The 25,920-nt window shown below is 43.7% G+C and overlaps 1 protein-coding gene across 3 annotated transcripts; it reads right to left on the bottom strand.

Moving 5' to 3' along the window:
* On the bottom strand, positions 1 to 24,315 carry smim15 (small integral membrane protein 15). 3 transcript variants are annotated; one of them, XM_072496973.1, is made up of 2 exons: positions 24,181 to 24,315; positions 1 to 1,338 (listed from the first exon to the last, which is right to left on the bottom strand). In XM_072496973.1, the coding sequence occupies exon 2, from the start codon at positions 1,318 to 1,320 to the stop codon at positions 1,096 to 1,098; it is 225 nt and encodes a 74-aa protein (XP_072353074.1). In that variant the 5' UTR covers positions 1,321 to 1,338; positions 24,181 to 24,315; the 3' UTR covers positions 1 to 1,095. The 3 variants fall into 3 exon arrangements, with proteins under 3 accessions (XP_072353074.1, XP_072353076.1, XP_072353075.1); XM_072496975.1 differs by lacking the exon at positions 24,181 to 24,315 and adding an exon at positions 22,400 to 22,638; XM_072496974.1 differs by lacking the exon at positions 24,181 to 24,315 and adding an exon at positions 21,982 to 22,081.
* Between the last annotated feature and the right edge of the window lie 1,605 nt (positions 24,316 to 25,920).

Below are 25,920 nucleotides of genomic sequence, written 5' to 3'. Positions count from 1 at the left end.
TCATTTTCAAACTTTTAAGGAAGAAAAAAGTACAGAAATACAAATGAGATTGATATGCAACAAGGAGCCACAGATGGACATACTTCCAGTAGTAACTTAGTCACACTCATTAGCAACATCCAGTACAACCATCAACAATTCCATAACAAAGATTGAGATTTTTATAAAATCTTCAGTGTGTGCAGATAGCTCCGTTAGCAATGTACAATGCCCAATAATGTACATCAATATAGGAGTGAACAGTTGACACAGCAGCATTCAGCTCATGCCATTCAATAGAGCAAAGGATCATTTTCACAGTACAAAATGTACCATTTAACATAATTACCATTAGGAGCATGGAGAAACTAAAGAGCACCCTCTGCTATAAAAGTATTTGGCAAAAATTCTGTTTAGAAACAACGGACCATCTTGCAAAATGTTTCTGACATTACATGCAAGTGGTGTAATGGTGCACTGTATCACAATTTAATTCTGGTTGGCTACCAACGAAAAGAAATATCTTGCCAAAGACTTTCACTTCGAAAAGCAGCCTTGTCCTCCAATGGCTGTACTATGGATCGTGTTACAAAATAAAACTTTCAGGTTTTTCCGTTCCCTCATATTATTTTGCAACTGTGAATTAAATTCAATAACAGTTCAGGTTTTTAAGCAAAATAGAATTAGATATAAATTAGAGATTGTTTTTAAAATTAGAAACAGTAACTTTACAATGGCTTCCAAGCATTATTTTTTATGAATGTATCAATATATCAATTTCAGTGCAATGGTTCAGTACACTTTCATAATCACAATATTACAGATGTTATGAAATAGGTACACAAGGAATGAGAATGCATACTTATTTCAAACAGGAAACAGCACAGTAGAAAATTAGCTGTAAAGCATTAGTGGGAGTATTCATCCCAATATTAAAGGATATCATATAAACCCAAACTTGAAATATTAGAAGATAAAAGCACATATCTAATAAAGCAGTCACTGAAGTATGGTGCCATCCTGGGAAGTTATTGCCAAATATAACTACAATTGTTAAATATGAAAAACAGCTGCTGCATTTTTGTTCAAGATAGGGAATGCTTCCTGGTTACATGTTCAATCCTTCTTTGGTCTTTTTGCTTTATTAATATTTTCTTGACGCTTTTGTTTCTTCTTCTGCTCTCGATCTCGGACCTCAATCATTTTTGCCAGTTTCCACGACAACACTGCACTTGCTAAGAAGAGTGGGGTTAGTGCCAAGATAACGGTTGAAAGGAAACCATAGGGGTCTTTTGCAGCCCATTCAACAATGTACTCTGCCCAACCTCTGATGTCCAACATTCTTGCTTACACCACGACCTGTAAAAGTAAAATAACAGATTAGCATCAATACAATTACTCACTTCCTCATAGCACTCTATTCACCACCGTTCCAATTTTCTTTGTGAAATATATCATTCATTCACACGATCCTCCGGCAAGATGCTGTAACGATCCATTCCATGGATATTTTTACTAATGCTACTCCTGCAAAGTTGCATTACAAAGCGGTGTACTGACCACTATTTGCAGCCTTCACCCACTTTTGATACTGGGCAAAAGTCACGTGCAGATATCAACCCAAAATAGGGATCATTATGGAGTCTACAGGAGCTCCGAATACCATTCAAGGCTGCACCAGGAAAAACATACAAGGTTCACCCCACAGTCATACGCTTACCAGCTGTGTGAGCTATCAGGCATGCGCAAGATGCAATGCGAGTGTGCATGTGCTCCTGCTGCCTTGCCAACCAGCATCAGGAATCGTGAAAATAAAATGCAGATGCTATCGAGAGCATCAGGGCGAAGCATTTCAAGGCCAATAGTTCTTCCAAGTAAGCTGGAGTTGACCATTGATCAGAGGTTGATTTTTCTTGGGAATGTGCATGTTATATTGCATGTGAAAGAGCAGGGAGAGCAGAACACTAAATATGTAATCAAGATCCTGCAGCTTTGATTTGCTTTTTGGTTTTACAAGTATATACACTAATTTCAAAACTTCGAACTTATTCTAGACTTGAACATTCTATGAAAAGTCAACTCTTATATAGTTTTGTTTCCTCACTTTTGCCATCCCCTCACTGAAGGTGTTGATTCTTGTGCCATGGGTGCTGGCAGTGCAAGATTTGAACCTGGGGCCTTCAGATCTTTACTGGTATAGTAATACAATGAAAGGTGCCCCATCCACTAAAATGATTTTTAATATATATTTAAAATTGTGCATCTGTATGCCCTGCCAACATCTTATAGTGCCATTTATAATGGTACCAGGGATGTGGAACTTCAATCAAGTGGGGAGATGAGAAAAGCAGAGGTTGTTCTCTTGAAGGTCAAGGGTAACTTTAATTGAGGTGCTCATGAAGGGTTTTGATTAGGTAAAGAAGGAGAAACTGGCTTCTGGTGGAAGAAGAATCAGTAACCAGAGGACAGGGTGTAGGGGCGGGATTCTCCAATAATGGGGCTATGTCCCCACGCCCGCGAGAAAACGGGCACGAATCACTCTGGACTTTCTTGGAGAAAGTCCAGAGTGATTCTCCGTTTTGAAAGGGGTTAGCAGGGCCCTGGAGTGCTCTTCGCAGCTCTGGCTGCCGATCCCGGGGCCCTGCACTTCCGCCCGCGGGTCTGCGCAACATGGCAGACCCACACAGCAGGCTGGCCCCGTAAATATAGGCCCCCCCCCAGATAGTGCGCGCCCGCCGATCGGTGGCTCCCGATCGCAGGTCTGATGCCCCATTCTCCGCCCCCGCACCGAGCACGATTTTGGCGCAGGGGCTCAAAGAATCCCACCCTTGGTAACTGCCAAAAGAATCGGAAGGTAGACAATCCTTCTAAATTCCAACAAGTGTAGTCCCAGTCTACTCAACCTCTCCTCGTAATCCAACCCCCTCAACTCTGGGATTAACCTGGTGAATCAGTAGGATGTTGGTAGATGTTGAGTCTGGAGAAGGGTGTGTAGATAGCCTGGGTCACATTGAGACCCAAAAAGACAAGGTGTTGGGTGTCTTAAAAAAATATTAAGGTAGATAAGTCCCCAGGGCCTGATGGGATCTACCCCAGAATACTGAAGGAGGCTGGAGAGGAAATTGCTGAGGCCTTGACAGAAATCTTTGGATCCTCACTGTCTTCAGTGGGTGTCCCGGAGGACTGGAGAATAGCCAATGTTGTTCCTCTGTTTAAGAAGGGTAGCAAGGATAATCCAGGGAACTACAGGCTGGTGAGCCTTACTTCAGTGGTAGGGAAATTACTGGAGAGAATTCTTCGAGACAGGATCTACTCCCATTTGGAAGCAAATGGACGTATTAGTGAGAGGCAGCATGATTTTGTGAAGGGGAGGTCGTGTCTCACTAACTTGATAGTTTTTCGAGGAGGTCACTAAGATGATTGATGCAGGTAGGGCAGTGCATGTTGTCTATATCGACTTCAGTAAGGCCTTTGACAAGGTCCCTCATGGTAGACTAGTACAAAAGGGATCAGGGGTGAGCTGGCAAGGTGGATACAGAACTGGCTAGGTCATAGAAGGCAGAGAGTAGCAATGGAAGGATGCTTTTCTAATTGGAGGGCTGTGACCAGTGGTGTTCCACAGGGATCAGTGCTGGGACCTTTGCTCTTTGTAGTATATATATATATATATATATATATATATATATATAAAAATGATTTGGAGGAAAATGTAACTGGTCTGATTAGTAAGTTTGCAGACGACACAAAGGTTGGTGGAATTGCGGATAGCGATGAGGACTGTCAGAGGATACAGCAGGATTTAGATTGTTTGGAGACTTGGGCGGAGAGATGGCAGATGGAGTTTAATCCGGACAAATGTGAGGTAATGCATTTTGGAAGGTCTAATGCAGGTAGGGAATATACAGTGAATGGTAGAACCCTCAAGAGTATTGAAAGTCAAAGAGATCTAGGAGTACAGGTCCACAGGTCATTGAAAGGGGCAACACAGGCGGAGAAGGTAGTCAAGAAGGCATACGGCATGCTTGCCTTCATTGGCCGGGGCATTGAGTATAAGAATTGGCAAGTCATGTTGCAGCTGTATAGAACCTTAGTTAGGCCACACTTGGAGTATAGTGTTCAATTCTGGTCGCCACACTACCAGAAGGATGTGGAGGCTTTAGAGAAGGTGCAGAAGAGATTTACCAGAATGTTGCCTGGTATGGAGGGCATTAGCTATGAGGAGCGGTTGAATAAACTCGGTTTGTTCTCACTGGAACGAAGGAGGTTGAGGGGAGACCTGATAGAGGTCTACAAAATTATGAGGGGCATAGACAGAGTGAATAGTCAGAGGCTTTTCCCCAGGGTAGAGGGGTCAATTACTAGGGGGCATAGGTTTAAGGTGAGAGCGGCAAGGTTTAGAGTAGATGTACGAGGCAAGTTTTTTACGCAGAGGGTAGTAGGTGCCTGGAACTCGCTACCGGAGGAGGTGGTGGAAGCAGGGACGATAGTGACATTTAAGGGGCATCTTGACAAATACATGAATAGGATGGGAATAGAGGGATACGGACCCAGGAAGTGTAGAAGATTGTAGTTTAGTCGGGCAGCATGGTCGGCACGGGCTTGGAGGGCCGAAGGGCCTGTTCCTGTGCTGTACATTTCATTTGTTCTTTGTTCTTTGTTTGTTCTTTGAATCTCCTCTGCACACCCTCCAGCGCCAGTATGTCCTTTCTCAGGTAAGGAGACCAAAACTGAACACTAACACCGTATACAATTGCAGAATAACCTCCCTAGTCTTAAACTCCATCCCTCTAGCAACGAAGGACAAAACTCCATTTGCCTTCTTAATCACCTGTAAACCAACTTTTTGCAACTCATGCACTAGCACACCCAGGTCTCTCTGCACAGCAGCATGTTTTAATATTTTATCATTTAAATAATAATCCCTTTTGTTGTTATTCCTACCAAAATGGATGACCTCACATTTGTCAACATTGTATTCCATCTGCCAGACCCTATCCCATTCACTTAACCTATCCAAATCCCTCTGCAGACTTCTGGTATCCTCTGCACTTTTTGCTTTCCCACTAATCTGAGTGTTGGCTGCAAACCTGGACTCATTGCACTTGGTCCCCAACTCCAAATCATCTATGTAAATTGTGAACAAGTGTGGGCCCAACACTGATCCCTGAAGGACACCACTAGCTACTGATTGCCAACCAGAGAAACACTCATTAATCCCCACTTATCCATGCTACTACTTTACCCTTAATGCCATGCATCTTCATCTTATGCAGCAATCTTTTGTGTGGCACCTTGTCAAAAGCTTTCTGGAAATCCAGATATACCACATCCATTGGCTCCCCGTTATTTTGGCGTCCCCAAAAAATTCCACTAAATTCGTTACGCACAACCTGCCCTTTATGAACCTATGCTGTGTCTGCCCAATGGGACAATTTCCATCCAGATGCCTCGCTATTTCTTCCTTGATGATAGATTCCAGCATCTTCCCTACTACAGATGTCAAGCTAACTGGCCTGTCAATCATCGATACTTCCAGACAGTGCATTCCAGACCCAGCCACTCGCTGTGTGAAATGCATCACCTCACACTTCTCTGCATCGAATTTGCTTCTTTTCCACATCACTTTAAATCTGTACCCTCTGATTCTCAATCCTTTTACAAGAGGGAACAGCCTCCTCATCATTTAAAAAAAATATATATTTATTAAAGTTTTTTACCAAAACAATTTTTTTCCCTTACAAACAATAACCCGCCCCCGGTAACAAAATAACACGAAATTGCACTGAGCAAGATATATATATGGCAAAATTGTATATTTACATAGCTTTATACACTGGCTCTCTCCCACACGTGCCAGTTTCCCCCGCCCTTCATGTTATCTCCTGTTCATCCATCCCCCCAAGCAATCCCCCATTCCCCCCCCCCCCCCCCCCCAGGCTTGCTGCTGCTGCTGACCGATCTTCCTCTAACGCTCCGCGAGATAGTCTAGGAACGGTTGCCACCGCCTGTAGAACCCCTGCGCAGACCCTCTCAGGGCAAACTTAATCCTCTCCAGCTTTATGAACCCAGCCATGTCGTTTATCCAGGCCTCCAGGCTAGGGGGCTTCGCCTCCTTCCACATTAGCAAGATCCTTCGCCGGGCTACTAGGGGCGCAAAGGCCAGAATGCCGGCCTCTTTCGCCTCCTGCACTCCCGGCTTGTCCACTACTCCAAATATTGCTAGCCCCCAGCTTGGCTTGACCCGGACTTTCACCACCTGAGGTATTGCTCCCGCCACTCCTCTCCAGAACCCCTCCAGTGCCTGGCATGACCAAAACATATGGACATGGTTCGCCGGACTCCCTGAACACCTTCCACAGCTGTCCTCTACCCCAAAGAACCTACTCAACCTCGCCCCCGTCAAGTACGCTCTGTGAACCACCTTAAATTGTATCAGGCTGAGCCTGGCACAAGAGGAGGAGGAATTAACCGTACCCAGGGCATCAGCCCACAAACCTTCCTCGATCTCCTCCCCCAGCTCCTCCTCCCATTTACCCTTCAACTCTTCTGCTAGCGCTTCCCCCCTTCTTTCATCTCTTGGTGTATTGCCGAAAACTTGCCCTCCCCGACCCATACACCCGAGATCACCCTGTCTTGAATTTCTTGTGCCGGGAGCAACGGGAATTCCCTGACCTGTCGCCTCACAAAAGCCGTCACCTGCATATATCTAAATGCATTTCCCGGGGGTAACTCAAACTTCTCCTCCAGTGCCCCTCGGCTCGCAAATGTCCCGTCAATGAACAGGTCCCCCATTCTTCGAATCCCCGCCCGATGCCAGCCCTGGAACCTCCCGTCCATCTTCCCCGGGACAAACCGGTGGTTACCCCTGATCGGGGACCACACCGAGGCTCCCACTGCACCCCTGTGCCGTCTCCACTGGCCCCAGATCCTTAACGTTGCCACCGCCACCGGGCTCGTGGTATACTTTGATGGTGAGAACGGCAGCGGTGCCGTCACCAACGTCCCCAAGCTCGTTCCTTTACAGGACGCCATCTCCATCCTCTTCCATGCCGCCCCCTCTCCCTCCATAACCCACTTGCGGATCATCGCCACATTTGCTGCCCAGTAGTAGCTCCCTAGGTTTGACAGCGCCAACCCACCTTGGTCCCTACTGCGTTCCAGGAACCCTCTCCTTACCCTCGGGGTCTTATTCGCCCACACAAACCCCATAATACTCCTACCTACTCTCTTGAAAAAGCCCTTGGTGATCACGATGGGAAGGCACTGAAACACAAACAAAAACCTCGGAATGACCACCATTTTGACCGACTGCACTCTACCCGCCAGTGAGAGCGGTAACATGTCCCATCTTTTGAAGTCCTCCTCCATTTGGTCCACCAACCTCGTCAGATTCAGTTTATGTAGGGCCCCCCAACTCCTGGCTATCTGGATCCCCAGATACCAAAAACTCCCCACCGCCCTCCTCAGCGGTAGGTCCCCTATCCCTCTTTCTTGGTCCCCTGCCTGTAATACAAAAAGCTCACTCTTCCCTACATTGAGCTTATAGCCCGAGAACTCCCCAAACTCCCTCAGAGTCTGCATGACCTCCAATATCCCCTCCATTGGGTCCGCCACGTACAGCAACAGGTCATCCGCGTATAGCGACACCCGATGCTCTTCTCCCCCTCGGACCACCCCCCTCCATTTATTAGACTCCCTCAGTGATATGGCCAAGGGTTCGATCGCCAATGCAAACAGGGGGGACAGGGGGCACCCCTGCCTCGTTCCTCGGTACAGCCGACAGTACTCCGACCTCCGCCGGTTCGTCACTACACTCGCCACCGGGGCTCTGTAAAGGAGCTTAACACAGCTGATAAACCCCCCCCCGAACCCAAACCTACGCAGCACCTCCCAGAGGTACTCCCACTCTACTCAGTCAAAGGCCCTTTCCGCGTCCATAGCTGCCACTATCTCCGCCTCTCCCTCCTCCGATGGCATCATTATCGCGTTTAAGAGCCGCCACACATTAGTGTTTAATTGCCTGCCCTTTACGAATCCCGTCTGGTCCTCGTGAATCACCTCTGGGACACAGTCCTCAATCCTCGTGGCCAGCACTTTTGCCAATAACTTAGCGTCCACATTGAGGAGCAAAATCGGCCTGTACGATCCACATTGCAGTGGGTCCTTGTCTCGCTTTAGCATCAAGGAAATTGTCGCCTCCGACATTGTCGGGGGCAGGGTCCCCTCCTCTCTTGCCTCGTTAAATGTCCGCACTAGTAGCGGGGCCAACAGGTCTACGTACTTTCTGTAGAACTCCACCGGGAACCCGTCCGGCCCCGGGGCCTTCCCCACCTGCATACTCCCCAAACCCTTGCTCAGCTCCTCCAACCAGATTGGTGCCCCCAAACCAGCCACCATTGGCTCCCCTTCCATCTTTGATTCCCCTATTTCCCTTGCTGCCGTCCTCTTACGGAGCTGGTGTGCCAGCATCCGACTAGCATTCTCCCCGTACTCGTAGGTCGCCCCCTGCGCCTTCCTCCACTGTGCCTCCGCCTTCCCCATGGTCAACAGGTCAAACTCCATCTGGAGCCGTCGCCTTTCCCCCAGTAATCTTTCCTCCGGGGCTTCTGCGTATCTCCTGTCCACTCAAAATCTCCCCCACTAACCTCTCCTTTTCCATGCCCTCTGCCTTCTCCCTATGAGCCCTGATGGAGATTAGCTCTCCCTTGATCACCGCCTCCCATACTACCCCCACCTCCCCGTTGTCGTTGGCCTCCAAGTACCTTTTGATACACCCCCTCACCTTCCCACACACCACCTCATCTGCCAGCAGTCCCACATCCAGCCGCCACAGCGGGCGTTGGTCCCTCTCCTCTCCCAGCCCCATTTCCACCCAGTGCAGGGCGTGGTCCGAAACGGCTGTGGCCGAATACTCCGTCCCCTCCACCCTCGGGATGAGCGCCCTGCCCAGAACAAAGAAATCTATCCGGGAGTAGGCTTTGTGCACGTGGGAGAAGAAAGAAAATTCCCTGGCCTGCGGTCTTGCAAGCCTCCATGGGTCCACTCCCCCCATCTGATCCATAAACCCCGAGCACCTTGGCCGCCGCTGGCCTCTTTCCCGTCCTTGATCTGGAGCGGTCCAGTGCTGGGTCCAGCACTGTATTGAAGTCCCCTCCCATTATCAGGCCTCCTACCTCCAGGTCCGGAATGCGCCCCAACATGCGCTTCATGAATCCAGCATCATCCCAGTTTGGGGCGTATACATTTACCAACACCACCCATGTCCCTAGCAACCTACCACTCACCATCACATATCTCCCTCCATTATCCACTACGATAGTCTTGGCCTCAAATGACACATGCTTTCCCACCAAAATTGCCACCCCTCTATTTTTCGCGTCCAGTCCCGACCTCCTCATCATTTTTAACACCTCTATCAAATCATCTCTTAACCTTCTCCTATCTAAGGACAACAGTTCCAACGTCTCCAATCTACCCTTTTTAAAAATAAATTTAGTGTACCCAATTCATTTTGTCCAATTAAGGTCCAATTAATGGCCAATCCAACTACTCTGCACATCTTTGGGTTGTGGGGGTGAAACCCATGCAAACAGGCAGAGAATGTGCAAACTCCACATGGACAGTGACCCAGGGCTGGGATCGAACCTGGGGCCTTGGCGCCGACCAATCTATCCTTATAACTGGAGTTTCTAATCTCTAGAACCATTCTTGTAAACCTCCTCTGTACTCTCTCCAATGTGTTCACATACTTCCTGCGGAGGTCTAACCAGTATCTTGTGTACGTTCAGCATAACTCCCTTGCTCTTGTACTCTATGCCCTACTGATAAAGCCCAGAATACTATGCTTTATTAACTGATCTCTGCACCTTGTGCACATATATAACCAAGTCTTTCTGCTCCTGCACCCCCTTTACAATTGTACCACTTATTTTATATTGTCTCTCCATGTTCTTCCTACCAAAATGCATCACCTCACACTTCTTCGCATAGAACTTCATTCACCACTATCTGCCCACTCCACTATCTTGTCTTCATCTTTTAAAGTTCTACACTGTCCTCAAGTTTATAATGCTTCCAGGTTTTGTATCATCCGCAAACTTTTAAATTGTCTCCTGCACATCTAGATCATTAATATATATCAGGAAATGCAAGGGTCCTATTATAGCTCCACTATAAAACTTCTTCCAGCCCAAAAAATATCTATTGACCATTACTCATTGTTCCCTATTATTCAGCTAATTTTGTATCCATGCTGCTGGTGTCCCTTTTATTCCATTAGCTATAACTTCTCACAAGTCTGTTGTGTGATACTGTATCAAATGTCTTTTGAAAGTTCATGTACACCACATCAACATCATTCCCCTCATTGACCCTCTTACCTCTTCCAGCAAGTTCCTTAAACACTATTTTTCTTTAAGAAATCCATGCTAGCCATATGTATGAAGGTCACAAGCAATCTTAGTTTAACATTAACATGGGCGTCTCTGTGATTAGCTGTTTATGCACTTCTGAAAATTAATTTGCAAAGCATCTTTTCTTCCTGCCAGAATTGCAGCTGAAGTTTATATTTCTAGAAGGACGATGATGATGAATTTAATAGAAAGTGAAGTGTGTGGTTTTAGGTTACAATTTGACGTTTTGAGTAAATTGAAACTGGTTACAAAATTTGGTAGCATTGCTTTTAAAATGTTCCATGAGTTTATTAAACCCCAGCTCTAGGAATGAGAGGTAGAGAGTGCATACAGATCATTGAACTCCCGACAAGATGTGATGACTGCCTCGGAGATGGATGACTTTTGGTTAACATTTTCTTTACTGTTTTCCCTGGTAGATCTTGTAACATCATATTGTAATTTACAGTAAAGCAAGGCAAATGCAGAGTAGTAGAAATCAGAAATAAAAACAGCAAACAATGGATGTACTCAGCAGATCAGGTAGCTCTGCATAGAAAGAGTGACGCCAGACTTTTTCTTCTTTCAAGGGTGTGGGTGTCACTGGCATTTAGTACCCATCCTAATTGCTCTCGGGAAAGTGATGGTGAGTCACCTTCTTGAACCACTATAGTCCGTGAGATGTGCTGGGTTTGCCATTGTCGTTTCCAGTGCCCAGGTCGCTGCCAGGTGATCCATCTGGTTTCATTTCCTTTTTTGACTTTGCAGCGGTTTACAACTGAGTGGTTTGCAAGGCAATTTCAAAGAACATTTAAGAATCAACCACATTGCTGTGGGTCTGGAGTGACATGTAGGCCAGACTGTGTAAGAGTGTCAGATTTCCTTCCCCAAAGGCATTAGTGAACCAGATGGACTTTTGATAGTTTCATGGTCACTATTACCAAGGCTAGTCTTTTCATTAGTAAAGAGGGATGACCAACTGCATTGCTCAAATTAAGCTTAGTGTGTGTGATGAATGTCAGAATTGTTACATATATTTCATATTTGGGGCAGTGATGATATTAAAACCCTGGTTTAAAATACATACGAGCAGTGTGTCTACTAAAGCTGTAATTATAGTTATAAAAGGCGAGGTAATAATTCATTCCTACTTGGTTGCAGATAAAGGGCTAATAGAATTGTGCTTTGATTGCTGGAGGAGGAGGAGTCAGGTCTGTCTGTAGTTTTGCAGTCTGTTATTGGATTTTAAGTTGAACAGCAGCTTTGCCAAATGCTGTTCGGCTGAGCAGAAGCGTACTGGGTGTGCTCTTGAAAGGAACTCTCTCCAAAGGTCTCCACATAGCTAAACAAGTAACCGGTTTTGTTGACTTAATTTATGAGTGGCATTTGAACTGCATTGGGTTGCTTAATTGGAATTAGTGACAGGGACAGATGACACGTTCAAGTTTTTTCCCTTTTGTTCATGAACTGTTTAACTGATAATTGTAATGCTATTTCTTTGATGTTAATGTGGTTAATTATGTGTTTAAATTAGTTTGTATTAACAGCAAAGCTATCTGTTGGTCAGAGACATCCTTCCTGGGGGCAAAATATCCTTTCTGCAGTTTTACAAATTAAAAAAAATTGGTTGAGGTTCTCGTTCAGTATCCTAACAAAAGTTGGGGTCTGGTCTGGTATCCTACCAGGGGTGAAAAAGAGGGCATGTATAGTTTCAATATTGAATGTAATGCATTGTTACAATTATAAAGGTTTTATGTTTATTTGCAGCAAAGCGTTATCTTCATTATAATTGTTCATTTCTTGAGCGTTTACAGCTAGTCCCTCACACCCCATAAACCGCTCCCCAAATTTCCCATGCCCAGATGTGGCCCTCTAGCCTAAGGGTTTGTCTGCCCCTGTGGTAAATGGGCAGCACGGTGGCACAGTGGTTAGCAAAGTTGTTTCACAGCTCCAGGGTCCCAGGTTCGATTTCCGGCTTGGGTCACTGTCTGTGCGGGGTCTGCACGTTCTCCAAGTGTCCGTGTAGGTTTCCTCCAGGTGCTCCGGTTTCCTCCCACAGTCCAAAGATGTGCAGGTTAGGTGGATTAGCCATGCTAAATTGCCCTTAACTGTACAGGAAAGTTTGATGGGGTTACTGGGTTACGGGTGTGTGCTTAAGTGGGGTGCTAATTCCAAGAGCCGGTGCAGACTCGATGTGCCGAATGGCTTCCTTCTGCACTGTAGATTCGATGTCTATGTCCTAAATCATTCAAAATTAATAAATATCTCAGTTTTCCTTAAAAGAAGCATTTGCTCTCCCAACCAAACAATATAACTGCCATCCTTCCAGCCAAACGTTGGCAAGAATTAAATTTTCTCCCTTAAAATTGTAAAAATCCTGGGGCATCTTTGCAAATCTCCCTGCGCCTTCTGGTATCCAGTTAGTGCCATAGCCAATATGTAGCCCTCAATCAACATTACTAAACCACTATGTTATCATTTTCGCATTTCTGTCCAAGACACCTTGGTGGGCACAAATTGGTTGCTGTGTTTTCTTATATTAGTGATCACACTACAAAAGTATTTCAATGGTGCAAAGTGCTTTCAGATATCCCAAGGTTACAAGCGGATCTATAAATGCAATTCTTCAATAACATGGTCTGAATATGTAGGCCATTGTGAAAAATGTGTGGAGAAAGAAAAATATACTTCCACAATGAACAAACACAAATGAAATAGGCTTCTTTTCTTTCATTCTGGTCTGCAGTGACACAAGTTGAAAAATGATTTTCATCCATAATTCCATTCAGTTCTCTCCCTGCCCCCACCCCAGTCCTTCTAAGGGTCTCATATTGACAAATAAAAAGAATAATTTCTTTAGCACTGTAATGATATTATTTATGGAGCATTAGGATAATGACTTTTCCTTGTGCTGTGTAGATGTTACCAGAGGAAACTAAAAATTCATTAATATTTATTGGATTCAAAAGAATTTATTGCCATGGGCTGTACCCTTATCCTTCCAAATACAATTCCACTCCTAGAATTTCACGGAAAGGGTATCAGTTTAGCATTCTGCTTATCAGATTTTTTTTTAGAAACTTCAGATGTTAAATGTTAGTCAAAAACACTTAAAAGTCGTTAAATCTAGACCACAAGTATTTCAATAATCACAGAACAACCAATCTTGTATCTTTAATTTTGTTGGATTTTCTCAGTAACGGTCAGTAACGTTAACCATAATCTGAAACCTAATTGACAATCATCTGGTAATACCCTGACAACATACAATGTTTGATGGGCATGTCTATTAATACTACCCATACTGTTACCAACACGCACTCAGTCAAATATGATGGAGCAATCCTAATTCAAATACAGTAATCAGATATTCAAAGTAAATAGAAAAGTGTCACCTCTACTTCAATATAACTGAAAATATTTGCAAACCTCTCTTCCACACAATCTATTCCAATGCATTCCTGGCTGGTCTCCCATATTCTACCCTTTGTAAATTCCAACATTCTGCTGTCCGTACCTTAACCAGCAGCAAGTCCTATTCCCTTAACACCTGTGCTCACTGACCCAGAATGTCTTCTGGTCAAGCAACATCTTGGTTTTAAAATTCTCACTCTTATTTTCATAGCCCTCCATGACCATGCTCCTTCCCAGAATCCTCTGCAAAGTATGTGCTCCTCGAATTCTGGCCTCTTGTGCATTCACAATCATAACTGCTCCATCACTTCTTCTAAAACAGCGTAAAACTAATTCTTGGACTTGACCTCAGCCTCACCAGTCTACCTGAAGATGCATTTGTCCATGACAGTATTGGTGAGACTGACCACCACAAAGTTGTGGAGACAAAGTCCTGTCTTCATGAAGAGGATACACTGCATTGTATTGTGCAGCACTACCACTGTGCTAAATGGAATAGATTGAGCAGAACTAGCAGCTCAAAACTGGGCATCCATGTGGCACTTTGGGCCATTAGCAGCAGAATTATATTCAACCACAATCTGCAAGCTCAAGGACTGGTGTATCTCACATTTTACCATTACCGTCAAGCTGGGGGAAATCAAACCTGATTTAATGAAGAGTGCATGCCAGACGCAGCACCAGTCATATCGAGCAATGAAGTGTCAATCTGCTGAAGCTACAAACAGATGTAGCATGCTGCAGACAGAGCTAAGTACTCCCACAACCAACAGATCAAATACAGATTTGAGATTACTATCAGCCGTTATGTTATTAAATGGTGGAGCAGCCTTGAGGGGATGAATGGCCAACTCCTGGTCAGAATCATAGCATTTACTGTGCAGAAGGCGGCCATTCGGCCCAAGAAGTCTGCACCAGCTCTTGGAAAAAGCACCCAACTTAAGCCCACACCTCCACCCTATCCCAGTAATCCAACCTAACCTTTTGGATGCTAAGAGGCAATTTAGCATGGCGAATCTACCTAACCTGCACATCTTTGGACTGTGGAAGGAAACCGGAGGAAACCCATACAGGGAGAACGTATAGACTCCACACAGACAGTGACCCAAGCCAGGAATCGAACCTGGGACCCTGGAGCTGTGAAGCAACCGTGCTAACCACTGTGCTACCACGATTTAAGTGAAAACCTTCTCAGACCCATTCCTCTCTCCCTCAAACTGAAATTAAAACTCACGTCACTATTATCTAATCACAGAACCCCTCAAGTGCAGGAGGCCATTTGGCCCATCAATTCTGCACCGACTCTTTGAAAGAGCACCCTACCTTCGCCCACTTCCCTGCCCCAACTAGGGGTGCCTTTCCTGAGAGGTCACCAAGAATCCCCATCTCATTCCACAATACCAGGTCCAGTATAACCTGCTCTCTGGTTGGCTCCCCAAAACACCAATCTAGGCTCCCTTTGCCCACCAGATTGTTCCAGTCTATGTAAATTTAAATTTCCCATGATTATCACTGTGCCTTTCTGACAAGCTCCAATTATTTCCTTTCTGCTCCACCCTACCATGTGGTTACTGTTAGGGGGCCTGTACAAAACTCCAAGTGACTTCTCGCCTTTATCATTTTGCATCCCTACCCAAAACATCTCCACATCCTGGTTACCTGAACTCCCTTCTGTGTTGTGCTAATACCATCATTAACTATCAAAGCCATCCTCCACCTTTTCCACATTTCCTGTCCTTCCTAAACATCTTGTACCATTCAATGCTCAGGCCCCAATCCATGTCCTCGTGCAGCCATGTCTCCACAATGGCAATCAAATCATTCTTATTCATTTCTATGTGCCCTCTCAGTTCATCTGTTTTTCTGAACATACATAGCATTTGAACAGAGCTTTTAGTCTTTCCTTTTATTCTTTTTATAACCTCTTGTTTTATCCATTGATTTACTGTTAGATTTGCACACTCTATTCCTTCCTGTCACGGTCTGTTTTTTCATTTCTCTGTCATAATCTTTTGCCTCGTCTCTACTCTTTGATTTACCCAATCTTCCAAATTTGATCCCTTGTCCCCACTACTTCGTTCAAAACCGAATCTACTTCCCTAGTTATGTAGCTCGCAAGAACACCAGCCCCACTATGTTTTGGGTTTGGCCGTCCCAACGTTACAGATCCCAGTTTCTCCAGTATTGGTGCCAGTGCCCCACGAACCTGAACCCATGCCAATCATTGAGCCACGCATTCATCTCTTTAATCTGATTTGTTATATACTAATTTGCACATAACTCAGGTAACAATCAGAGATTATGACCTTTTGAGATGTTGCTTCTTAATTTGGTGCCCAAGTTCTCATACCGACTATGCAGAACCTCCTCCATTGTCCTGCATGGACCATGACTACTGGATCCTCCCCCCTCCCAGTGCAAATGGAAAGGCCATTTGTAGTCATCTTCAGCTAGAAGGGCCAGGTGGATGATCCATTTCAGTCTCCATTGCGAGGTGTCAATCTTTAGCGAACTCGGTTCACTCTATATATTATCAAGAAACGGCTGATCAGGCTATGGGCCCTGACAACATTCTGGCAATAGTATTGAAGACATGTGCTCAAGAACTAGCTCTGCCCCAATCCCCATCAGTCTACTCTCAATCATCAGAAAAGTGACGGAAGGGGCCGCAATCAAGTGGCACTTGGTTAGCAATAATCTGCTCACTAACACTCAGTTTGGGTTTTGCCAGGGCCACCCAGCACCTGACCTTATTAGAGCCATGGTCCAAACATGGACAAAAAAGCTGAACTCCAGAGGTGAGGCAAGTGTGACTGTCTTTGATATCAAGGCAGCGACTGAGTATGGCATCCAAGACCCCTCGCAAAATTAGAGTCAATGGGAATCAGGGGGAAAACTCTGCAATGGTTTCAGCTATACCTCCCACAATGAAAGATGGTTACAGTTGTTGGAGGTAAATCATTTCAGTCCTAGGACATCACAGTGTTCTCAGGCCAGCCATCTTCAGCTGCTTCATCAATTACCTGCCTTTCATTATAAAGTCAATATTTGCGAATGCCAGCATAATGTTGAGTACCATTCACCTTCTCAAGAGACTTAAACAGTTTGTGTCCATATGCAGCAAGGTTCAGGCTTGGGTTGACAAGTGGCAAATAAAATTTGCATCACACAACTGCCAGGCAATGACTATCTCCAACAAGAGAGAATCTAACTCGCTCTCCTTGACATTCAATGGCACTACAATCAGAGTCCTCTACTATCAACATCCTGGAGGTTACCTCTGACCAAAAACTGAACTGGACCAGTCATGTAAATACTGTGGCAACAAGAACAGGTCAAAGGATGGAAATCCTATGGCATGTTACTGATCTCCTGACTCCCCAAAGTCTTTTCACCATCTACAGGCCACAAGTCAGGAGTGTGAAAGAATACTCTTCACTTACCTGGACTACAACATTCAACTGGATTCCGACAATATTCAGGATGTTTGACACCATCCGGACAAAGCAGCATACTTGACTGGTACTCCATGCACCACCTTAAACATTCACTCCCTCCATCACCGATGCAGTGGCAGCAGTGTAACCTATGCAAGAAACACTGCAACAACTCACCAAGGTTCCTTCCACAGCATCTACCAAACGCACGGACTCTGCCACCGAGAAGGACAAAGCTAGCAGGTGCACACAAACAGCACCACCTGCAAGCTCGCCTTCAAGCCACATAACACCCTGGACTTGGCACTATAATCACTGTTCCTTCACTGTCATTGCATCAATTTGGAACTCCCTTCCAACAGCACCATGGGTGTACCTACACGACATAGCCTGCAGCATTTCAAGGCAGCCACTCACTATCACCTTCTCAAGTATAATTAGGGATGGGCAATAAATACTGGCCACGCCAGCAATAACCACATTCTATGAACAATAAATAAAAACGTGTTTTTATTAGACTAATACTGGAATTAATATTTCATAGATCAATAATCCAGACATAAAACCTAATTAATAAAATTAACATTAAGTAAATGAAAACAGTATTTATTCAACTTTTGAAAATCATAGAATCTTGGCCCAGTGTCTGCTGTTTCTCCTTAGCCCCACTTCCCACCACGGTTTCCCCATGTCTTACAAAGCTTGAGCTTTTCTTTGAAATAGAGAGGATATCTACTTCAACTGCCGTTCCTTTTGCAAAAAAAAAAAGCACTGTTTTGTACATGTTCACATACCTCTCTGTAGAATTAAATTCATGAGACTTCATTCTCAAAAGAAATGAAGTGCAAATTTTAGTTTAAAAGAAGCGCTGTAGGCAAGCTAGTTGAGGCGGTTTCCTTTCCTGGCCCAACTTTCCTTTCAATCATAGAATCCCATTATCCCTACAGTGCAGGAGGCCATTTGGCCCATTGAGTCTGCACTGACCTTGGGATGGAGCACCCTACCTAGGCCCAATCCCCCTACTTTGCACAAAGCCAACAAAACCATTTGCTGTTTTGGTGAAGCAACCTTTATCGGTTTATCCTCATATCACCCCCAAACCCTCTGGAGATAAGCTGCTTAGTTACTTTGAGGTGTGTTTAGTAGAGGCCAGATCATGCATCAGTTTCTCCTCCCATGAGGTGAGATGTTTCGCTACCATGAGGCATCCCAGAAGTGTACCTCAAGTGAAGGTCATGACAGCCCACGTCAGTTTTCCCCTCCCTTGAGGCAAGATGTTCAACAATCAAGAGGTAACCCAGCTGGCATCCATTTGTGAACTGACAAAACATATCACACGTGGTTAGATTCAAATCGCAGGCAGCAGAGGGATTCAGCCCCACATGACTTCAAAAGCAACGGCGCATCTACTATACAGCTAATTAATGTTTTCATTTTGAATCTAATGCAGCGTGGTAGCTGGGAAACAAATTTATAGCAAAGAGGCCATTTAATAATGAGGCCAATTTACACATTATTGTGGTTTTTAAAAAAATCCAATACTCATGTCATTGAAGAATTTCAGGAGCCTGGACACAGATTTAGTTTGCTGATCACATAGCAATAAAATTATAAGAAAATAAAACATTGGGACAAGAATAAGCTATATGGCTCCCTTGAGAATTGAACAGGATCATAGCTGGTGTTTGACCACAACTCTCCCCGCCCGATCCCTATATCCATCACCTTAAATCTGCGGAGCATCCAGAGCCCTCTTGGTTCGAGAATTCCAAAAATTCACATCCCTCAAATGAAGACATTTTCCCTCATCTCAGAACAAAATGACCCCCCACCCCCACCCATCCCAAGTTCTCCCTGTATCCATTTTTGGGTCAAACTTTACTGGTATCTTATATTCTCCAGTTACTACCTTTCTTGGCAATCGTGCAAGATTGTTCTTTTAATTGAATGCTATTCTTAATCTCTTCAGCTAGTCAGGGATGCATGCTTTTCATGTGGAATTTTCATTTCTCAGTAGAATGTTCACCACTGCTCATCTGTTATACCTTTTAATCTAATTTCCTAATCTACATCAGACAACTCACCCCTCATATAGTGCCTATGGAATTGGCTTTAAGTTCAATACTCTACTTTCGGACTTATGCACATCACTCTCAAACGCACTTTGAATTTCTATTATAACCACTTTTTGCCAGAGGATCGCTGACTGCGAGATCATTAATTAACCCTGTTTTATTACACAAAACAAGATCTTATCCTCTTCCCTGGTTGTTTCCACTTGATTTTTCTAGGAGGAAAACTGCCTTGAATGCATTCCATGAACTTGTCCTCTAAATTACATTTGCCAATTTGATTTGTTCAGTCGATTTGATGATTAAAGTCACTCCTGTATTTAGACAGGCTCCTTTTACTTCTTGCTTAATACTCTGCCCAACAGTAGAACTACGGTTAGGAGGGTCTATAAGCTACCGATAACACATTTGAAACAAACCTGTTGGACTTTAACCTGGTGTTGTAAGACCTCTTACTGTGCTCACCCCAGTCCAACGCTGCCATCATGCATAACACATTTGTTACTTATCTCCACCAATACGGATTCAACTTCCAAGTCATTATCGGGGCCACCCGCCACCAGTTACATTTTGTTTGTCTTTTCAAAATGTAAATTGAAATATTTAGTTCTCAACCTTGGTCACAATGCAACATCTCAGTAACAACTATTAGATCAAACTAATATATCTGTACCACATTACCAGCCTTCCGGACTTAACACGGAGTTCAACAATTTCCAACTGAACTCTCTCCTCCACCAATTTTATTTCTTTATTTATAAATTTAGAGTACCTAATATTTTTTCCCCCAATTAAGGGGCAATTTAGCGTGGCCAATCCACCTATCCTACATATCTTTTGGGTTACTGGGGGGTGAGACCCACGCAAGACACGGAGAATGCACCAATTTAATTTCTTCCATCGATTTGCACCCCCTATCTGGGCCACCTGTTCCCTGTTGTCCTTTGACACTGCTGACCTTTGTTCTGCCATTAACACATTCTGGTCTCTTAATTGTGCCACTATCAGTGCCCTTCTTAATCGTTATCCCCACCATTTACATTCCCTTTGTTTTTCTGTCCACAACATCTTTGTTAATCTCAACCTATTACTGGCCCTTTATCCAGCCACACCCATCCACCCACAAGAGTATTAATCTGATCCTATTTCCAGTTCTCTGTAGCTTTGACAAAGAGTCATCCAGACTCGAAAGCTAGCTCCGTTCTCTCTCCACAGATGCTGTCAAACCTGCTGAGTTTGTCCAGCATTTTCTGTTTTTGTTTCAGATTCCAGCAGTAATTTGCTTTTATTTGGGCCATTACTTCACCTATCTTGTTATGAAAGCTTCCTGCAATTAAAATACCTTTATTAACTCATTATGTTTTTTCCTGATTTGCCCTTATTCACTGATTCACTATTGCCATTAAACCTTTTGTCCCTTAATGTCCCACTCAGCTCATCTTTTCCAAAATGCTACACTATTATACAACCTTGACTGTTTTATTTAGAATTATAAATATTCGTTCACTTGAACCATCCCTTGCAATCTTTTAATTTAGAGCCCTATTTGTAAACCCAGTTATATATCTCTCCTATCCCTAAAAAAAAACTCCAATTTCAAAGTGTCCAGGTAACTCGCCTACTTTATGGTTTATATCACCGCCCCTCCCCCCTTTCTGATGCATGGTCTACACCTTGGACTCCACTCAACAACTCAACAGCTGAAGTTCCTAAAGATAAACTTGCTAACTGCAATGTTCGCCAAAATCTCCTTATACTGCAGTGGTGACATTTATTCTTTTTGTTTATTTAATTAGTGCACGTATTGTTTATTTAATTAGTGTACGTATCTAATCAACTAAACTTCTGTTTTTTAGGCTTTAAAAACTAAATCAAGTACTTGATTTAAAGTTGTAGGTAGATGGAATTAAATAAGAACATTAAAAACACAAGAAATCAGAACAGTTGTAGACCATATGACCCCTCAAGCTTGGTTCACTATTCAATACAATCATGGCGGATCTGAATAGTAACCGATAACAAGAACCTTTACAAGTTTTGGTGGCAAAAAGCTGCACTACCTCCTCCTTTTGCACCAAATTCTCAACTTTTACACAGCTTGCAATGCACTCTTCTGTGCCAACCACTTTTCTTGCAACATAATAAAATTGTGACGAAGCTATAAAAATGCAGTCAGTTACTTTTAATGCACAGCAAGAAAACTTTGCATTCCCTTTCCCCATTAACAGAAGTCAATAAATGGATAGTGACAAATGGCTTGTAATATTGACTTTACTTTGTTAAGCATTCAAAAGGAACATTGAGAATATATTTATGTTGGAATGTTTCCCCTGCACTTTTTCCTTTTTAATGGTCAGTGATGTAATAAACATTAAGAACTTTTGCTTACTTCAGAACTGACTGCAGTAACTTATGATATAAACCATAAAGTAGGTTAGTTAAAAATAGAACTTTTATAATTAAATCGAAGTGCATATTCTGACAAAACTCCAGTATCAGAAGCACTAATAAACAGATTACCTCAAATACCAAACAATTATAATAGTCAAAACTTCCCAATGCAAATGAGTACCACATCCAGAATTTTTTAAAACACAGGAAAATTTTAATTTTTTTCCCAGTTAAAACAGGAAATTTAAAATCATGCATAGCAAGACAAAAGGAGTTAATGCATTCCATGATACCTACATCAGTTCTCTCAGTTACCCACTTCATCCCATTCCTCTGGTCTGAAATAATTTTTCTGAAGTCATTTACGTGTTGCTCTTTTCTGCTCCCACATCGGTATCTGCCGAGGGAGTTCAAACCTTAAATTATAATTCATCTAGCCTCTCTTTCCATACCCATTCATCAACTAGTAGAAATATTTTTTCTCCATTTTTCTTCTCAAATCCTTCACAATTCTGAACACCTTTTTCTAATCTCATTTTAACCTTCTAATACAAAGCTGCTGTTCCTTTCTCTTCTCCGAATGAAAGTTTCTAATCTCTGTTAACATCTTAAATCCCTTGTACCCTTTGACATCCATTCTACAGTACAAAACACAATACTGGATAGTATGGCCCAGATTTTGCATTCAGTGTTGAAGTAACAGGTTAACTCTTACATCTTCCTGAAGAGTCTATGGGCTTTTGAGCAACAACGTATGGTTACGCAATAATCCTTTTCAGTGCAGTTTCCTCCACAGATCTGGGACATGTCTGAGCAGGGCGATCAATACCCAGTTTCTTCAACCAATCACTTGATGAAACATGAAAATCGCTTATTGTCACGAGTAGGCTTCAATGAAGTTACTGAGAAAAGCCCCTAGTCACCACATTCCGGCGCCTGTTCAGGGAGGCTGGTACGGGAATTGAACCGTGCTGCTGGCCTGCCTTGGTCTGCTTTAAAAGCCAGCGATTTAGCCCAGTGAGCTAAACCAGCCCCTAAACATTACCAAGACAGAGAGGAAGTATAAATTAGTATACTTAATTTAATGTAAAATGATGTACAGAGGGAAATGAAAATGATAGATTAAGTGAAAGAAAGAAAAAGTAAAATAATTACATCTTCAACAATCACTAAATTCTGAAGGAATAAGATCTCACTTGTAAAATTACACTTTCACAGGCAGGGGGCTAACTGGCAGCAATTAAAATTTATCACAGCTTTAAAGATTCAATTACACATGAATATACTAATCTGAAGTACAACTTCACATCCTTGCATTTTAATCCCAAATCTATGAGGTACCATTGTAGCAAAGCTTGCAGAAGAACAAGGGAAATTGGATAGCAACTTTCTAATTGCCATGTTTAACTGTGCAAATGCAGAGACGGGATGAGGTTGGCAATTAGCTGTATAATAACCATGAGCACCAAGGTTAGGGGATTGGCCATGATAAATTGCCCTTAGTGACCAAAAAGGTTAGGAGGGGTTATTGGATTACAGGGATAGGGTGGAAGTGAGGGCTTAAGTGGGTTGGTGCAGACTCGATGGGCCAAATGGCCTCCTTCTGCACTGTATGTTCTGTTCTAATAGCTTCACCATTATTTCTACTGCAAAGTGTTCCAGCCATTGACTCCCTGCAATTAATTATCTGCTGAAGAATCTGCTTGTAATAGACCACAGACATTGCCTAATCCAGACTATCAATGAACCCCACAAACTGATTTCACCATGAAAAAAGGTCAGGGCCGGTCTCAACTTAAACTCCATTTATCTGCCTTTGTTCCACGTGTCTCAACACCCTTAGTTGACAAAATTTCGAGCATTTAACATCTTGAAAATTTCAACTGACTTCAGCATCCAGCCTTCCGGGGGGGGGGGGGGGGGTGGTCAGATTTCAACTACCCTTCCAAGACGTGCTTCCTGATTCCACTCCAAATTGGCCTAGCTCTAATTTTAGTAGAGTTACATTACCAGGTATGATACTTAAAAACAGCATGGGGGAGCAGGGGGGTTGCTGTCCAAACATTGATCTTTTAGGATTTGTCTCCATTGTGAAGTTCCAATCTAGTTTGCTCTGTTAATCACAAGTGTGTCATGTGCCACTTTCTGCAGCACTTGTTGAAGCTGGCCTGACATATTTTGTGTTTGAACCGGTGGCCCCAGGAGGTTGAGTCTGAAGGAATTCTACACACTCCACAACAAGAAAACCCCTTCTGCAGAAAGCCCCCTAAAAATAAACTCTGCTGCTCTCTCTCTGCTCAGACCTGCTGAGTTTCTCCAGCACTTTCTGGTTCAAACAGAAGAGGTGGGCGGACCCAGCCTGAGCTGCAAGCAGTCAGGAGGCCTCGCTCCGCGCACTCTGGCTGCAAGCTGGGGCTCAGTACCCCGGGGCCGCACCGGCTATCCACCGGGAGGGGGTGGCCGGATAATTGCTGAAGCGCCCCCTCCTCCACTCACCTGTACCAACCGGAACAGAAGCCGAGCCTTCCCGCCGCGCAAGCGTACACTGTGGCTCGCACCGGAAGTAGACGCGGCGTATGTGTCGCGGTCAGAGGTCATTTACGCAGCTGGCTGACAAGAGAGAGAGACTCATAGTCAGTGTAAGAGGGAGCAGTGGAAAATACAATGAAGAGTAATGATAGAGTGCAGCCAGTGACGGTGCGCTGCAGCAAGTACAGTATAGCACCAGCATCAGTGCATTATAGAACAATACAGTACATTGCAAAATAGTATGCAGAATAAAAGGAAATTAAGAAAGTACAGCATACTTCCAAAATAAAATAGCAGGGTTGTACAATACAACACAAACTAGAGTACAGATTCTCAAAATGCAAAACTCATTACATAGTAATGATAGTAAAATGCTAAAAATGGGAATGAAGAGTACAGTACAATGCAGATTAAATAGAAGTAATTCAGTGTATCATCTTATGAAACGTGTACTTAGTACGCGGTTTCAGTAAAGTACCATGGTGGGTACATGGAATTTTAAAACAGCTAACATGCATTTCAAGATCCAGCAGTATAATCATAGCCACTACCCTTCCCCATTAGGGCTGTGATTTAGAAAAAGCACTTTGAGCTTTACGTCACTAAGGCGAAAAAGTGCTGATACTTTATTTCTGTATTTTTCAAACTTTCTAATGTTTGCGGTTTCTGCAAAAATTGGCACACAAACAGGGACCCCATTGTCCTAAATTGACAAAGACTATGTCACCCACACAAATAAAACAATACTATCACTGCACAAATGTTTTATAAGTAAACATATAGTTTGTATTTGTGTCAAAGTCAATCTTGTATAAAAGCAACTTTTGGCCTATAAAAGCATAGTTTTTCATATGTCTCATAAAGTCGATCCTGGATTTTCAAGGATCAAACCACATCGTGATTATTAATCACTTTCTGATAATGTAAAGGCACATGCAGGAACATTTCAATTTTCCCTTCACCAATTCTTGCGGCAATCTCCCAGCCAAGCAACAAGACTAAAGGGTGGCACGGCGGCACAGTGGTTAGCACTGCTGCCTCACGGTGCCAAGGACCCAAGTTCGATTCCGGCCCCCTGTCCATGTGGAGTTTGCACATTCTCTCTGTGTCTGTAAGGGTCTGATCCCCACAACCCAAAGATGTGCAGGGTAGGTGGATTGGCCATGCTAAATTGCCACTTAATTGGAAAAAAAAGAATTGGGTAACAATCAACAAGACTAACATGTCACATGAACTAGCATGATGCCTACAAGAAAGAATATCAAGAAGGCAGTACAATTTAACCTGGTTAAAAAGTGGCAGAAAGGCCATGTAATCACTCACAGAGCCTTAGAACTCTGCCCTCACAACCGAAGATCGTATTTGAGAATTCAAGGTCGGGGCCAGAGGTTGCACAAGGTTGCAAACCATGAAAAGGCATGATTTAGTACACCGTCAGAAAATAAAAATTTCATTGCATTTGCCATCTGAACCTAATGATAAAGTCACCAAATTCCACAGGTTTGTCATCATCAGCATCAAAAGAAGAATTATTTTGATTCGCCAGCATTCGAAATATGGATGAAACACTGGTGAACTTCAACATGCCAGCAACAGGGGCAGCACGGTGGCGCACTGGGTTAGCACTGAGGTCCCAGGTGCTGAGGTCCCAGGTTTGATCCTGGCTCTGGGTCACTGTCCGTGTGGAGTTTGCACATTCTCCCTGTG

Source organism: Scyliorhinus torazame, chromosome 3, assembly GCF_047496885.1.
Source record: "Scyliorhinus torazame isolate Kashiwa2021f chromosome 3, sScyTor2.1, whole genome shotgun sequence".
Taxonomy (NCBI): Eukaryota; Metazoa; Chordata; class Chondrichthyes; order Carcharhiniformes; family Scyliorhinidae; genus Scyliorhinus; species Scyliorhinus torazame.
The sequence above is the reverse complement of the archived record's forward strand: the minus strand, read 5'-3'. Positions and strand labels throughout refer to the sequence as shown.

Excerpts from the sequence above, each read along its gene's own strand:
- smim15 (XM_072496973.1), bottom strand. The coding sequence starts at position 1,320 with ATGTTGGACATCAGAGGTTGGGCAGAGTACATTGTTGAATGGGCTGCA.